The sequence below is a fragment of the Megachile rotundata genome, chromosome 3, assembly GCF_050947335.1.
Source record: "Megachile rotundata isolate GNS110a chromosome 3, iyMegRotu1, whole genome shotgun sequence".
Lineage (NCBI taxonomy): Eukaryota > Metazoa > Arthropoda > Insecta > Hymenoptera > Megachilidae > Megachile > Megachile rotundata.
Window position 1 is genome coordinate 12,755,523 of NC_134985.1, and position 16,372 is coordinate 12,771,894.

The 16,372-nt window shown below is 27.7% G+C and overlaps 5 protein-coding genes across 7 annotated transcripts; 2 read left to right on the forward strand and 3 right to left on the reverse strand.

Moving 5' to 3' along the window:
* Window positions 1–293: 293 nt before the first annotated feature.
* On the forward strand, window positions 294–1,812 carry LOC100882949 (uncharacterized). Its single transcript, XM_003702086.3, has 5 exons — window positions 294–769; window positions 908–1,053; window positions 1,197–1,353; window positions 1,451–1,570; window positions 1,637–1,812. Exons 1-5 carry the CDS (start codon window positions 619–621, stop codon window positions 1,810–1,812), a joined length of 750 nt encoding a protein of 249 aa, XP_003702134.2. The 5' UTR covers window positions 294–618.
* Window positions 1,671–5,748, reverse strand: LOC100883170 (intraflagellar transport protein 22 homolog). Its single transcript, XM_003702088.3, has 4 exons — window positions 5,578–5,748; window positions 5,198–5,367; window positions 4,915–5,114; window positions 1,671–4,841 (listed from the first exon to the last, which is right to left on the reverse strand). Exons 1-4 carry the CDS (start codon window positions 5,746–5,748, stop codon window positions 4,672–4,674), a joined length of 711 nt encoding a protein of 236 aa, XP_003702136.3. The 3' UTR covers window positions 1,671–4,671.
* On the forward strand, window positions 2,402–4,330 carry Ppat-Dpck (Bifunctional Phosphopantetheine adenylyltransferase - Dephospho-CoA kinase). The gene is made up of 5 exons (XM_003702087.3): window positions 2,402–3,002; window positions 3,089–3,432; window positions 3,492–3,746; window positions 3,813–3,995; window positions 4,076–4,330. Exons 1-5 carry the CDS (start codon window positions 2,402–2,404, stop codon window positions 4,277–4,279), a joined length of 1,587 nt encoding a protein of 528 aa, XP_003702135.2. The 3' UTR covers window positions 4,280–4,330.
* Window positions 5,749–5,806: 58 nt separating the features above from the next.
* On the reverse strand, window positions 5,807–12,408 carry LOC100883280 (uncharacterized). Of its 3 annotated transcripts, none has more exons than XM_012282461.2 (6): window positions 12,157–12,408; window positions 11,325–11,371; window positions 8,389–8,914; window positions 7,842–8,011; window positions 6,903–7,461; window positions 5,807–6,573 (listed from the first exon to the last, which is right to left on the reverse strand). In XM_012282461.2, exons 1-6 carry the CDS (start codon window positions 12,194–12,196, stop codon window positions 6,458–6,460), a joined length of 1,458 nt encoding a protein of 485 aa, XP_012137851.1. In that variant the 5' UTR covers window positions 12,197–12,408; the 3' UTR covers window positions 5,807–6,457. The 3 variants fall into 3 exon arrangements, with proteins under 3 accessions (XP_012137851.1, XP_003702137.1, XP_076385479.1); XM_003702089.3 differs by having other exon boundaries at window positions 8,389–8,938; XM_076529364.1 differs by having other exon boundaries at window positions 8,389–8,963.
* Window positions 12,409–12,914: 506 nt separating this feature from the next.
* On the reverse strand, window positions 12,915–15,692 carry LOC100879449 (uncharacterized). The gene is made up of 7 exons (XM_003701970.3): window positions 15,472–15,692; window positions 15,255–15,380; window positions 15,085–15,182; window positions 14,724–14,895; window positions 14,395–14,648; window positions 13,777–14,317; window positions 12,915–13,459 (listed from the first exon to the last, which is right to left on the reverse strand). Exons 1-7 carry the CDS (start codon window positions 15,533–15,535, stop codon window positions 13,017–13,019), a joined length of 1,698 nt encoding a protein of 565 aa, XP_003702018.1. The 5' UTR covers window positions 15,536–15,692; the 3' UTR covers window positions 12,915–13,016.
* Between the last annotated feature and the right edge of the window lie 680 nt (window positions 15,693–16,372).

Genomic DNA, 16,372 nt, shown 5'->3' on the forward strand with positions numbered 1-16,372 from the left:
AATTTTTGTTTATTCTGCGCACGTCAATTCTGATTGGTTCGAGCAAGATCATTAATGAACAGTAATGCGCATGCACCTTCGCACCGTTCTCGACGCTGTATAACATATACCCGATGTCTTTTTATTTTCCACTTGCTTAAAATAATAGAAAACTTGATGTTGTAAAGATTAAAAAATTTAGGAATTTAGAAACGGAGAATTTGAAAATTTTAAAGATTGATAACATAAAAACGTAACAATATAAAAACACAAAAACATAAAAATTTGAAAATTTAAGTCATAAGTTTAAAAATGATTGTTTTCGAAAATGAGTTTTGGCTCATAAAAGTTTTGGATGTCCTATCGTACATCATTATCAATATATACGTTTTATATATTTTGTCTACCATGTATATGGTGATATAGTAGAAAGCACATAGTAAGTGGGACAATAATAAGTGGTGGGGAATCTAATGAAGTTAGCTGAGTTGCGCAAATTGAGTATGATCTATCGTGGTACGAACAATACTATCATTGTTCCTAGATTAACAGGTTCTTTATTATAAAAGGGAGTTTATAAACAGAGAATTTACGCATATTTCAAACGAAACGACAAATTATTTTAGAGAGCTAAAAAATATGAGTCTTGTAATTAAATATAATAAATCGTTTTACGATATTTTATGGACGTATATCGTCGAATTAGGTGAAACAACTTCTAGCATTTTTAAATTCATTGCTGTCGTTGTCGTAACTGGAGTTATTTCATACACACTTTACCGTTTTCATGGTAGCTATATTTTGAATTTTCAAATTTTTTTTAGTAGTCAAAGATTACATCGTAATTAAAATCTTACTAATTAATGTTATATTTTGTATATGTATGTATTACAGAATATGGAGAAATATTTAAAATTTTTTATTTCAGAATATCATTATAAAAAATTTATAAGCGCGTCAAAACAAAATTTTACGCAATCGCAAGTCATAAAAAATTATAATCGTTCCTTCGCTCGATGCCAAAGCATTATTAGTCATAAAGAAATGTTGAATGCGTTAGAATATGCAGCTAATGTAAATAGAATAAAAACTATTTATAAAATCATATTCTAAATTATAATAATAGGCTGTACAAAAAATGTTATTTTGAATAATATTTATAAATCTTTCATCTTATTATTTTATATGTTTACAAAATATTTATATATTTGTTTTAGAAATGCTCTGAAAAAGTGTATGCATTAAAGTGCATTGATGTAGTAGTTTGTTGTCCACAGTTATTAAATATAAGATCTCCATTAAATGGTTTAACACCTTTCCATCGTATTTGTTTCCAAGGACATACATATTTAATAGCATTTATGTTAGCAAAAGGTGTGCATTTATTAAAGTAATACAAATTTGAGCATACTATAATAGAAATTAGTTATTAATTTATAATCATTCATACTTGTTTATTAAATTTGTATAGGTGCTGATCCTTTTGCTACCACTAATAGAGGGGAAAATGCTCTATGTATGGCTGTTTATCATTTGCTTAATAATCCAACAAAAAATGACTTTTCATGTCTTGAAATGCTCTTACAAACTGGTTAGTTATTTTTTATTTGAACCTTCTGATTTTTAAATTTATGTTTTAAGCTTTATTTTTCTACAGGATGTGAATTTGGTTTAAATAATGAATGGTATAGTACTTTACTAAAGATGGCCTTTAATAATAATCATACAAAATTAGCACAATGGTTAATTGAACATCATAGTACATCATCATATAAAATCTTACGATGCTCTTCTTCACCACCAATTACAAACAATTATAAACTTAGTATGTAAATTTGTATGAAACAATTACTTTGATACTGTATTCATTATATGTACAATTTTTAATTTTTAAATTGTCAATTACTTACAATTAATTTATTAATAAATATATAATATATGAAAATTACAATTGTTATTAAAATAACGATTGTAAATAATAAGGAATAAACAGAATAAATATATGATTGTATAATAAAAATACAAAGAAAATATTATTTAAATTAAGAACATTATTCAACGTAATTTTAATAGTTTCTGACAAATTGTATTTATATTTAATATTTTAAACTATTTAAAATAAAAGAATGAAACAATAACATCATATATCGACTTTTATTGTTGAAAAATTAAACAATGTGACATTCTTCAATATTCGCGCTTAATGGTAACGTCGTCAGTAGATGTTCAAGGAAAACAAATGCGGAGGAACTTATCTATACTGATAGTAAAATGCTTATTCTTTGACAATTTATTACGTCACGCAATATCCAATTATCATGTGAAAATGTTAATATACTAAGTATAACGTGACATGTGTCATTGTATCAACGGATATAACGCCGAAAAATAAAATTGAAGGTTAAAGAGATTTTAGTTAACAATGGCAAATACCGGTTTATTAATTTTAACGAATCCTACAAAAATAACAAAATTATTACCAATAATTAAAAATCATGTATTAAAAACTCTGTATATTCAATACTTTCCGGAAAAGAATATATTTTCTTCTCGAAATCATACATTTACAAATTTTCCCTGGAAAGTAAGTTCTTATGCTCAAACTGTTTCTAAAATTTATATGGATACATCCACTGTATCTCCACCACTAGATATTCGAGTATTACTTACAAGTATTAAAAATCCTAATTTGTCAACAATAAATACCAAGAAGCCTGTGGAAGTTGTTATTTTTGACCAAATTTATAGTAAGAATGAAGCTTCTACATTCATACAAGAGTATCTAGCTAATACTTCTATGGACTGCAGTTTTGTTACTTTTGATGATAATCAGGAAGAAGAAAAGGTAAACGACACTTGTATGAATCAGGATGGTATTAATGAGGAAAAAATTTATAAAAGTGTAGTACTTGGTGGTACATTTGATCGAGTACATAATGGACATAAAATATTTTTAAGTGACGCTGTATTGCGTTGCTCAGAAAAACTTACTGTTGGTGTAACCGAAGTAAACATGTTGTCTAGTAAGAGACTTTTATACATAAAAATCATACAATTTTTTTATTCCATAAACAATTATATCTTAAATAACATGTTTTATTTTATGCAGAAAAATTATTATGGGAACTTATAGAACCTTGCTGTACAAGGATCCAAAAACTTAAAAACTTTTTAGAAGACATTGATTTGACATTGACATATGATGTTGTACCAATAACTGATATGTATGGTCCAACTAAACATGATCCCACATTTGAAATGATAGTAGTTAGTGAAGAAACTAAGCGTGGAGGAGATAAAATAAATGAAGCACGTATAGAAAACAATTTAAACAAATTGGACATACATGTTGTGAAACTAGCAAATGATGAAAACCACAGAAATCATGAAGAAAATAAAATTAGTTCTAGTAATCACAGAATAAGATTGCTGGGTACACAACTTCAACCTCGGGTATTTATTTTGTTAGATTTTTTCTAATGTAAAAGTATTAATTTTTGCATCATTTTTAGAGAATAAAAAATAAACCTTTAAAACCTTACATTATTGGTTTGACTGGTGGCATTGCAAGTGGAAAATCATCAGTCATTGAAAAAGTAGAGAAATTGGGTGCTGGTCTTGTTAATTGTGATAAATTAGCACATGATTTATATTTACCTGGTAAAAAATGTTTTGATGCAGTAGTTGGACATTTTGGTTCTACTATCTTAACATCAGATGGATTTATTGATAGAAAAATACTTGGCAACATAGTTTTTAATGATAAAGTAAGTTCATATGTCATATTTTTTGTGTGTTCTGTAATTAATATCTGAAAATAAATTTGTTTGTAGGAACAGTTAAATAAATTAAATAACATTGTTTGGCCTATAATTTTAGAAGAAGCAAAGAAACAGATAAATGATTTTTATACAAAAGGATTTGATGTAATTGTAATGGAAGCTGCTGTATTAATTCAAGCTAATTGGCAGGACTTCTGCCATGAAATTTGGACATGTATTATTCCACAAGAAGAGGTAAAACTATAATATTCTGTGTAGAACTGTTCTTGTTTTAGTGATTGTACAATTTATTTCAATTATTTATAATATTTTAGGCTGTAAGACGAGTGATAGAAAGAAATAAATTAACCGAAGAAGAAGCCAAATTAAGAATTCAAGCTCAACCAAGTAATCTAGAACAGGTTAATGAAGCTAATGTAGTAATATGTACTTTATGGAGTCATGATATCACCCTAGAACAAGTGCAAAAAGCATGGGATGAATTAATGGTATTTTTATCTACACAAACAAAAAAGTAATAGTGTATTATTAAATTATCAGTTATAATACATATACAAAATTTACAAATATTTTTGTACATAACAGTGTTTATTTTTAATAACCTATGCATTAAGTACAAATTACATTTTATCATTTATAATATATACTTTTAATAACTTCAACTTTAGAATTAATGTTTAAGACAAAATGTACGGCAGATTTTTTAAGGGTAAAATTGTATTTTTTTAAATTGCATTTTTTAATTATTTAGTTTATTGATTATGCATAAAATACGTTACAATATGTAAATATAGATTTCATACGAAATAATTTACTGGAATGAATAAATAAAAAATTATTTCATATGACAGTTGTTATTCCTTCACCCCATATATAAAAATGTTATATAACAATCATACAACACATTACATTATTTTGTAAATAATATGCTATTAATTGAAGTATTCTTATCTTCTTGTTCATTATAATTGTGCATTTTGCTAAGTATTGTACTCAAGAATGCGGAAAAATCAGCTCTTAGTTTATTTCCACCACTTTCTATATTGCATTTTACATGGGATACTTTCACAAATGTTGATGCTATATTTATTATAAAATAAAAGTATACCATCTTAATATGAGAATGTTAAATATTATACACATTCATACTTACAAATAATTTTTGATATCTCAGGATTTTTATTTTCAGGATCATAACAGAATATTACACATTTGTCTGGACCTAATTTTATTTGGTCAATAAAATAATCATATAATTGTTGAAGTACTTTTAAACAGTCGTTTGATCTTTCACTATACACAAGTATAACACCATGTAAATCTTTTCTTATAGCGGGCCAACAATTTTCAAATCTAAAACATTTACATCTTATATACTATACATTTCCCATTATTTTTGTAAATAAATACGTTAAAAACGAGAAATTTTAATATACTTATGATCTCCACTACAATCCCACAATTCGATATCTTTCGTAATATACTTATTATCCGCACTTATATTATTTACTTCAAATTCTAATATTCGAGCACCTTGAGTTGGATAATAATCGTAGGGTACTTCTGTAGCATCCGCAAGAAAATTAGCTATCGTTGTTTTACCACTCTAAAAAATATTTTCAAAGCAATTTAAGGTACAGAATATGTATATCATTTAATGTAAATGTATATGTATATATAGATGCAAATACACATTAACTACAGTTTCTAATTATACATTATTCTCGTGTATGATAAATAAACCTAACACAATAAATTGATTATATTAACAAACATCATATATTGATATACATTAGCAATAAATGTTAAATATTACCCTAATGGGTCCAATAAGAACTATCTTTAGTGGCTGCATATTTATGTATACTTGGTGTACATAATTACTATCACCCTTATTGTTTGGAAAATTGTTACCATAGTAACCATAACTTATACCTATATCTACTATTCCTGTATCAAGTAAAATGTAATAAATATGAAACTTCATACATATTTAATTAAATATTACGAACTATTTGATAATGATAAACAATAACAGCACAAAATTTACTTACATATAATAATTTATTGTGATACATTAAGATTTTAATTCGAGTATGATATCATGATGTAAAAGTTTAAATACAAAACACTGTAAGTTTGAAAAACACTATATATAAAAGTAGACCATTTTTAAAGAAAAAACATTTTCTTCTGAAAAATTATGATTTAAATTACAATACTTTCATTAATAATTTATTAACTTACAGTTGGTTTTATATTGGTATGGAAAATATAATATTACATCGAATTCAAATAAAAATACATTAATTACATAATAATAATGCAGTTGTATAATATTTTCAGAACATGATACTGATGTGTCAATTTTGTAAAAATACAATTAAACATATAAAAATATACAAATTTATCAATAAAAGAAATTAGATCATCCTAATCATTGTACTTGCTATACTATTTGTAATATTTATTCATACTGTAATATTAAACTTTACTGAAAAAAATACTTTTGTAAATTTTTCATAATAAAACCTTACAGCATTATTGCAACAATTAAATTGTTAGATTTTTTACCATAATCTATAGTAATGCATATAATGTACAATTAAAGTGATCAAACTGAACTTAATAATGACGTTAATATCTTTAAAAAAAAAAAAAAAAAAATAAGTCAATTATTTATATGTCATCCCCTTTTAAGCCATCGGTTGTTCTTGAGGTACTGGTACAGTTTCATCTGGATAGCTTAAACCATATAATGCTAAAAGTGCAGATTTTGCTGCTATTTTCTTGGCGTCTTTCTTGTTTTTGGCTGTAATATATGTACATATTTTTTATTTTTTTTTCTTTTATGCAGACAATTTGTAATAGATGAGATAAAAAGTAATAGCGTAATTATTTATATATGATATTTTTATATTATGTGTCTTAAAAATAGTATGCAATTTGAAAACTGCAGATGTTTCATGCAAAAATAAATACAAAATACTTCTGTTACTTAACAGTAAGATTCATTATCAGTATAGTATAACAAAACTTCATCATGCAGGAAAATTTACATTTATTAATTTCACATCATTCTAATCTTAATGTATGAAATACATATACAAGTTATTAAACTAAAATTAAAAATTGGATTACCTGTTCCTGTATATTCCACACCATCAATGTCAACAGCAAGAGTGAACATTGTGTTAGGTGGATTACTCGAGCGATTTAACTCTACGTATGTTAAACCTGGTCTCATTTGATTTAACAACATAACAGGATGTATGTTTGTTGCATTTGGCGGTAGTTCTTTCTGAACTGGAGCTTTTGGAACTTGAGAAATTTCTTTTTTAATTCCTTTTACAGGTGATGGTAAACCTGGCCTTGGAACTGGGACAGATGTCCCTTGGTTATGCCATTCAAGGAAAAGCTTATATAATGCAAAGCTGGCCAACGAGCTCCACGGAATTTCATTACTTTCATCAATATTAGTATCAACTGCCATTGCATTATCTTCATTACTATCATCTTTTGATGTGTTTAATGTGTCTGTAGGCTGGTTTGCTTGCCCGTCTGATTCAGCATCAATGCGTGCTTTTAGGGATGCTGCAGTCATTTTCTCAAGCAATAAAGCCTTTAGAGCATTTTCAGCAGCATTTTGACGGGCAAGAGGTTTGGACAATCCTTGTCCAACATAGGTTTTACCATCGAGCTGTTTTTATTTACATTACATTAATAATAATTTCTTCACATCTTATAATGAAAAAAATAATAAAACTATATTTTTTAAAGTAAAACCTAATTTAATAGGCGCAATTCAATACTTCAACATATTTGCTACCACCATTCACATGAAAAATTTGATATTATCCTTCATTCTATTTTTAGTATAATTATTTATTACCAATTTATTATTAGTTAAAGTTTCAGAAAGTTAAAACGGGAAACAATATTATGTTTGTATGATATATTAATGATAAATAAATTTATTTTTAAAATTAAATGTCCATTACTATGTATCTGTGAGATGTGGCAAAAAATATGTTTATAGCATGCTTAAAAGAGTAGAAAATATGATTATATTCTAAGTACCTCTGCATGAACAAGATACAATGAGTTTGGCATAGGTCCTTGAGTTTCAGGAAATGTGAATTGCACTCCAGCTTTCATTTCATTCAATACCATAATTGCATTTTTTGGTTGCAACGTTTTTCTCAAACGTTGGTTCAAACGAAGTCGCTTCAACTTTTTACTTACTCTAACTAAAGATATAAATTTTATTTCAATATTACTAAATTAAACTTTAAATATTAATTAATCTTCTTCTATGTAAGTATCAGTATATAAGTTTTCACACTAATTATGAAAATGTTACAGCTCAACAATAAACTACTGGAGCAGATAATAGTATTATAATTTTCAAATTTGCGCAGTGATTTTTCATCATTTCATAAATAACATAGTCATTTAAACATGATAAATTTATATCATAATTTTTTATATTTTCGTAGCTATTTTTCTGCAGTTTGAAACAAAATTAATGTCAAAAAAATGAGTTTTCTCAAAAATATTTTTAAATAAAGTTTAAAGAAATTAAATTTAAAAACAAAATAATTAGCATTACTTAATAGTCACTTACATCCAGGAGGTTTACGTCTCCACCTTGGAACTTGTTCCTGCATTTCAACGTCGGTATTTTCAGGCACTTGATTTTCATTTTTTACTTCAGGTGTATTATTATTTACTGGTGGTGTAGGATTAGAATTGGTTGTTACAGGAGTTGCTACAGTAGGAACTGATGGTTGAGAAGACGAGACAGGATTAACTGGTGTTGGTATTGGAGGAGGTTGCTGTTGAGTCTGAGAAGGTTGTTTCAAAATTGGTTTCAATCGTTGAGGTTGAGGTTGTGGTGGTAGTTGATGTTGTAATTGAGGCTGAGGTGGAGGTTGAGATTGTGGTTGAGGTTGGACTTGAGGAGAACTTGTAACTTGTTGTTGTGGTGGTTTGATTTGCTGCGGTGATTGATTGATTTGTTGCTGTTGAACCTTTGCTTGCTGTACATTTCTTGGTGGTGCTTGTTGCCCCTGTGCTTGTTGCTGTTTAAATGCTTGCACATTTTGTACACCACCCGGCTTATAGTTGCTCGATTGGTTTGCAGGTGTTCCCTGGAAACTTCCTTGTTGATTGTACTGCAAAACATAGGGTGGGTCGCCGCTACACAAGGAACCTCTATGGTTGTGCTATCCCACCAAGGTCTAGCATCGTATATATACTCGAAAGCAGTCTAATGCTACCCCCATAACTCATACCAGCCAAATTGCTTTTACGACCAATATTTCTTTAAAACTGAACTGAATTTACAAAACCTTTCAATTATAAATAAAAGACAAATAATATATGCAAATATATATTTTGCATATTATATTTAGACAGATAATATTAATCACAAACAATTCTTATGATTTAAAATAATATCAAAATTAATATAAGTTATTAAACTGCATATGTTTTAATAATTAAAACATATGTAAATTATAATGAGCATTAATATATCTCAGTAATTAAAGCAAACATATTTTGTTTTGCATTTCATAACTTCCTACTAAGAAAAATATTATAATTTATGTTATGTAAATATCAGTTCAGCAGAATACCAAAAATATGGCCTATGGCAAGTTATGCTATGTGGGTAACCGACGATCTAGCCCCTGGCTGAATAGACCTCCTCGGTATTGTTGTATAGCTACTAGTTCCTGCATTGCAGGGAAAGGGAAAGTAGGGACCACTAATTAGTACATGCAAATGGACAAAATATTGAAAACAACAAATGGAACAACCATATATTTTAATTACAAAAAGTGTAAAATATTTTTTATAACCTTTTTTTTTCTCTACTTCAATATAATTTAATGCAATAACTGATTATAAGCTTATAAGTTTTATTCATAAATTGTAACAAAACAAAAATATTAAATTGTTAAAATTTCTAAAGGAAAATTTTGATGTGTATATGATTATCGACATCATAAAAATATTGTTAAAAAATTATTGATTCAATATATAAAAGCCTATTTAGATGATAATTCATATTTACATATTTTTAAGGCATAAAAAATGTGAATATAATATGTATTAAAGTTCTGTTTTAATATTTTCAATAATATGTTTTATTCTCTACAAATAATATGCTGTTAATTTTTTATATCAAGCTTTGGATATTATATAATGGATCTGAAGTGTTATTTAAAAGAAATTTATGTAAAGTATTATACAGGGTAATTTTCTTACTAGTAGACTCCAAAGGACCTGCCACTAGAGCAAGGAAAGGAAGAACAGTCAAGCAGTACATTTGGCTGCATTTCTTTTGAAGTCTACTAGTTTGACAAATCTAATACACATAATCCTAATATAAAACTGTCAACAATAACTATACTGGTACGATTATTTTAATACCATATAACTACAAAAAATAAAATTTTTAAAAAATCGACAAACATCTGATTATTTTAATCTAATTATTAATTTTGTATGGTTATCTTGTAAATTATATGATACATTACATATTTATCATATACATACTATACATGATAACAATATAAAATACACAGCTAGTCTGAAATAATCAGTGCCTTCTTGCAAAATTTCATTTTTAAAATATGTGGTATTAGACTAAAGGTATCAATATTTTATTACACTTTATGAATTATTTTTTAAATTGTAGAATTCTAAAGTGTTAAATGTTCTATGTATGAATTTATTGTTCATATGAAAAGAAATACACAATTAAAAACATGTTTTACAGTGTACAGTGGTTAATAATTTAGTAGTCTCATTTTTTAAACAAATGACATTTTCTTGCATTTATTAAGTAATTTATAAGACAAAAATATTCTTACTATAGATGTGTTAAGAAAAAAATATTGTATCAAAAACAGTTTACGTTAAGTACTTTATCCTTTCAGCTATTGTCAAACTAAAAATTATTAAGTAATATAATTTTATGAGGTAATTTCAGTGCATTAGTTTGAAATCTGACTTTTGAATGAAATATAGTATAATGAAATACTAACATAAATATAAATATAAAGCAACCAACAGGTGAAGCATTGCCCATAAGGATCTTTTGTGTGACTATTTCTGGGAGCTTATGAAGGATAAATGCAAAATTAAAAAAGTTAATCAAATAAAATTATTTTACCAATTAATAAAACAGCATTTCACATGTGTTGATATACCAAATTTTGAGGTATATAAAATACTTTATAAATTGTAAGTAGACTGTAAATGTTTATGATATAGCAATGTCTACAAAGCATCAAACCTGCAGTCTTCAAATTGCACAATTTACATATGCTTTATAGATTGTGATATATCATAAATGCATAAAAATTTGCTGAGTAATTATAACATAGAAACTACTATGAATTTAATTTAATGTGGTTCCACTTGAGTATATATATTTAAATAAAATAACTATATATTTATATATATATAAAACTACATTTTTCAAAATCTTTCTAAATTTCTTATAAAATATTATTACACGAAAGTTATTACCAAAAGAATACAACTTACAGCGTTTTGACCTTGGTATCCTGCATTTGGATTATTTTGGTTTCTTGCTGCAAATGTAATTTAAATAAAAATTATTGTTAATTGTAAATATCAGGATTAATGCCTAAAGTTTACAGCAATAAAACTTTATAATAATGACAAATTAGGAAACAAGTTTTTTATTTGATGCTTTGATTCCAAATAATGAAAGTATGTCATCTGGTAAACTAGTTTTTCTACTTGGTAAAAAAAACTCAGACCACTCACTCTAATTTGAAAAGAACAAATGAATATTGTTTACAAACACTGTGAGTTATAGTATTATGTAGTGTATGGTCTTATGTCATAACATTAGCCTTTGTTTTGTATTTCAGTTCAATATTTAGTGTTTGAGTAAGTGTACACAAAAGGAATGAAAAACTAAATGTGAACATGATTGATACTCTGAATACTATAAACCAGATTAGCATTTCTTAACTGCTGGATTGAAATGAAAGAAATAATGACAAACTTTATTTGCAATTATAAACAAAACCATGTACATAATAATAAATGTTCTATATTGGTAATATAGTAAAACCTAAAACAATTTGAAATTATTTCAGTACATAGTTTCTAAGACATTATTGTAGCTATTCTTATAATTCTACACAAAGCATACAAAACTACTAAACCGATCTTCATTAGATGACGCCATTCTGTATAAACTGCTATATAGATATTGATTTTCTCTATTAAATTTATTTATACTTATATAATTATGAAACATAAAAATATGGGTACGTACATTTATTAAATATAAAACATTACAGTTTGTCTTCTTATTTTAAATATATATTCAAATATTACTTACCATTGGCATAGCCTTGGCTTTGTCTGTTTCTCGTATACATATTGACTTCTAACTTTTTGGTGAAATTACGACGAGTGTAATTGTTTTCGGAACACAGAACGCATAAAAATACTGTTTTTTACTACATACACTGTAGGAATATCGTAAACTCTCAATTTATGGTAAATACGGATAAGTCTTTATACGTCGTGTCCGTGTAAATTGGATACAACTTACTTTCTCGTTGCGGAGAAATAGGAAATGACGTTATTTACCATTGTCGGAAATGGAAAGTTTGCCATATTGGACTCAAAGCGCATGCGTAGCTAATTTTATAAATTAAAATAAATTCAAATTATTCTCTTTGAAGTTGAAAATTAAGTAAATTAAAAATAAAAATATACACTTTTTAAAGTCACATGCAAAAATCAAATATTAAGTAACATATTAAGTAAAAAAGATTAAAGTTTGTTACTCGAAATTCAGTTTATAAAAAATTTATCAGCAAAATATTTGTTATATTTACAATAAATACGAATAGTTGTTATTCGCTGTCTATTAAATATAGCATATACATTAAAATAAACAGTTAATTCTAATGACGGTAAGAGAAATAACAAAAAATTGTTGATTAAGTACAACACTAATATTTATAATAACCATTAAATATACATAACTCAATTTTTGTATAATTTTGATAAAAAGTTTGCTTTGCGTGAGTTTATGTATAAACGAAGTCAGAAAAAATTCGTTAATATATGGTATTAAAAAGTGAGGAATATATATTAGGTATTTAATTATAGCAATAACAGTCATAACACATTTTACAAGATTTCATTATTTCCTATTTCAATAAAATTGTATTGTAGTATAATATAAATTTAAAGTAATCCCTCCATTTCTTGCATAAATTGCATATATGCATCATCTTTAGTTTTAGGTTGAGTAGTTCGTATTGGTTGTGTTTCTGGTATTCTTTCCGTAAGTCTGGATAAAATACTCGGTTTTTTCTTATCGTCTCTTTTTACACGAAGAGAAGTGGGAAGAAATCTCGTAACATCTGCTGCCAAATTTCTAATTTGCGGCTTTGCTTCAATAGTCGTAGTACTTTTTCCATCTTTATCTTTCCTATTAATTAATTGCGGTGCAGCAGAAAGAACATTGGGTGTTTTTGGCTGTGATCCACCTGTAGATTGCGTTTGCATTTGAGGATTTCCTATATTCGACATGTTTGATAAATTTGGCATTTGCATTTGTGGAGGTGGCATTCTAGGCATACTTGGAGGTCCAGGTCTCAACATCCTCGGCATTCCTGGTGGTGGACCTGTACAACAATTATAATCATTTTTTATCAAATACTGATAGCAATATTACTTGTTACCTCCTTTTTACTATAGTGTAACATAATTACGTTAATTACAATATAATAATATTGTATAAGATAATAGCGCTAACAAAAGTACGAACTTTTGATTATAGTTGAAAAAGTAAGCTAGACAACAAGTTAATAGAAACAATAAGTAGTGGTTTTTACATAAGAAGATAGAAAATTATTCAAAAATATGATTTTATAATAGCCCATATAAGTTTTGAATAGCTATGATATCTTATAAATTTCTGTATGTATTGCAATATTCTTACCAGGAGGTAACCGAAGACCAATACGAGGTGGCGGTGGTGGAGGCATTCTTAAATGTAAAGGAGGTGGTGGTGGTCTATACATTAAAGGAGGAGGTGGCAACCCCATAGGAGGCATTGTGTGAGGCTGTGTGTGCTGAGAATGCGAATGCGAAGATGTATGCTGATTATGGTTTGAAGAATGATCTGATGCTCCTGGGGGTTCAAGATCTTCTTCTTCTGCTTTATTATTAGTAGATTTGTTATTAGATTTTGAATTAGATTCATTTTCTGCTTCAAGTAACGACAGTCGAGCATTTAGATCTTGAGCTCGTTCGGTTTCTCGTTTTTTATGAACAACTTCCATTTCGCGCATAAATTGATCAATATCTTGTCCTGCCATGGCTAACATTTTCTGTTGTAGAGTGGTTGGTTTCACCTTAGACATGTCCCTTTCTTTTTCTTTCTCTTTATCTGTTTCTTTATCTTTACTATCTGATTCTTGCTTATCTTCTTTGTCATCTGCAAATCGAATTGTTCTCGATTTTGGTACTGCATCCTTAACCTGTATGTATTATACATGATTATCCCATAATTCGTGTACAAGGATTAGTCACATAACGAACAATTTTAAATACTTACCTTTTCAGGTATATCTTCGTCATCACTTGATAAATCTGGTGGAGGAAAAGGTGGTACTCCAGGAGGTTCTTTGTTGGGTGCTAATGTAGGCATGGAGGGAGATGCTGCATATGCACTTGTTTTCTTTAAAATACTTGGTGGTATTGGAATATTCATCAAAGGATGGTGTTGTGGTATATAGTGTGGATGAGGAGGATATATATGTGTTGGTGGTTGTGGCATATCTGGCAAAGGTATTTGCGACGTTAAGGAACCTGAAAAAAATGTCTTACATTAACCAAATAAAAATATGTATTGCAACTATTATCTGAAATATATTCAAAATGCACCTGAATATATCCGAGATATGTCATTACCAGCTGATGGCAGAGGAATTTCGTCAACTTGTACTTGCTGTGCATGTCTAACAGCTTCGAAATATGAAACTAAATCTATCCTTCTACGTTCATACTGTATTAATTGTTCTTTCAATTCAGCCCATTTTTCTTGATCATCTTTTGCCTTCAAATGAAAAATAATACAATATGATAAACATATGATAATTTTACAAAACATAACTTATCAATGGACTATGGATGTTTATACATTTATAATACATCAGAATTCTTAAACTATGTACTTATCAATATTAATTTTATCTTACCAAAAATTTTGTAGGAAATTTATAACCATAATATCTGAAGTACTTACATACATTTTTAAAACACGATCTAAGGTCTCCTTTAATTTCTTTCGTTTGTCTTTTAGAACTTTTTCATTCAAAGGTGGCGGTTGCATGACATTGTATTCTAAAAATGATACATACAGTTAATAATGATTTTCCACATAACAACTTAGAAAATATTAAACTTTAAACAAACCCATCTGATCTATCTTTTCCATTTCTTCAATAATTTGAGCTGGGTCCTTGCCCTTTAAAACTGCAGCTCGCACTAATTGTCTTTGTTTCTTATTTTTCTTTAATTCTTTTTTTCGTGCTTCCTTACCTGTAATAAGTTTATGAATGATTGATCATAATTGTTCATGAGCTTATTCATTTAAAAGAAACTGAAATGCTTGGTTATGTTATTTACTAACGTGCTTGATCAGTGGGATTCATGTATTTCCCACTTTTAGTGGTGTTTATCGAACGGCGACCCATGTTTTCTTACTTAGATAGACTAATTGAGATATATTTCAATGATATATTCTTACAAACTTTATGCTACATACATCATTATTTACATTCATTCTGATTACACATCCATCGTTAACATTTGATACGTACACTCAAGTACAAATCTGGCTTCCCTAGGGAAAATGGCAGTCAAGGGTAAGAGGTTTTCACCGCTCACTAGCGCTAGTGTATTAGCGAACATAATGTCTAATTCACAGGAATCAACATATAATAAAATCTCAAATAAATACTTATTTTATTACTAACAATTTATTTTGGTATTATTTTCTAAAATTTTTTTAATTGCATTTCATGCATTTAACAATGTTTAGTCATCCAATAGTAGAAAGTAAGAACTAGTGGAAATAAACTTATAAGATACTAATATTTTCGATTTATAAAACAGTAAAATGTTTCAAATAACAATATTACATGGCTTGATGTGTTCTACATGTGTTAGCAAGATAAAAACACTAAATAAGGTACATTGTTTTCGGAATTTAGTTCTATTAATTCACACCTTCTATCGCTAGATCGGTAATCGTTTTGAAGTGCATAAAATACAATTTCTTTAATTTTCGACTACAATGCTCCGAGTTCACTGTAAAGACATTATTCCAACTTTATTGCGCCTGTGAAATTTTGAGCATCAACTAAACGTAAAAATACTTTATTTTGAATATTTTATCGAAACAACTACTTGTTTCGGTAATTTCGTGTCTGATCGTTAGGTGGTACTAGCTGCGCCATTTTCCGCGGATGCTATTGCAGGTTGCAGGGATCTGTTCCCTTGGACAGCCATATTTGATAAACTTTAATTTG

Coding starts and splice junctions, on each gene's coding strand:
- LOC100882949 (XM_003702086.3), top strand. CDS start 619: ATGAGTCTTGTAATTAAATATAATAAATCGTTTTACGATATTTTATGG. Junction 1,354..1,450: donor AGCATTTATGTTAGCAAAAG/GTGTGCATTTAT, acceptor AAATTTGTATAG/GTGCTGATCCTTTTGCTACC. Junction 1,571..1,636: donor TGAAATGCTCTTACAAACTG/GTTAGTTATTTT, acceptor ATTTTTCTACAG/GATGTGAATTTGGTTTAAAT.
- LOC100879449 (XM_003701970.3), bottom strand. CDS start 15,535: ATGGGTCGCCGTTCGATAAACACCACTAAAAGTGGGAAATACATGAAT. Junction 14,896..15,084: donor ATCGTGTTTTAAAAATGTAT/GTAAGTACTTCA, acceptor TTTCATTTGAAG/GCAAAAGATGATCAAGAAAA. Junction 13,460..13,776: donor TGGTCTTCGGTTACCTCCTG/GTAAGAATATTG, acceptor ATTGTTGTACAG/GTCCACCACCAGGAATGCCG.
- LOC100883280 (XM_003702089.3), bottom strand. CDS start 12,196: ATGTATACGAGAAACAGACAAAGCCAAGGCTATGCCAATG. Junction 7,462..7,841: donor TGTATCTTGTTCATGCAGAG/GTACTTAGAATA, acceptor AAATAAAAACAG/CTCGATGGTAAAACCTATGT. Junction 6,574..6,902: donor TGTGGAATATACAGGAACAG/GTAATCCAATTT, acceptor CATATATTACAG/CCAAAAACAAGAAAGACGCC.
- Ppat-Dpck (XM_003702087.3), top strand. CDS start 2,402: ATGGCAAATACCGGTTTATTAATTTTAACGAATCCTACAAAAATAACA. Junction 3,003..3,088: donor CGAAGTAAACATGTTGTCTA/GTAAGAGACTTT, acceptor TATTTTATGCAG/AAAAATTATTATGGGAACTT. Junction 3,996..4,075: donor GTATTATTCCACAAGAAGAG/GTAAAACTATAA, acceptor ATAATATTTTAG/GCTGTAAGACGAGTGATAGA.
- LOC100883170 (XM_003702088.3), bottom strand. CDS start 5,748: ATGAAGTTTCATATTTATTACATTTTACTTGATACAGGAATAGTAGAT. Junction 5,368..5,577: donor TTCTTATTGGACCCATTAGG/GTAATATTTAAC, acceptor AATATTTTTTAG/AGTGGTAAAACAACGATAGC. Junction 4,842..4,914: donor TGAGATATCAAAAATTATTT/GTAAGTATGAAT, acceptor TAATAAATATAG/CATCAACATTTGTGAAAGTA.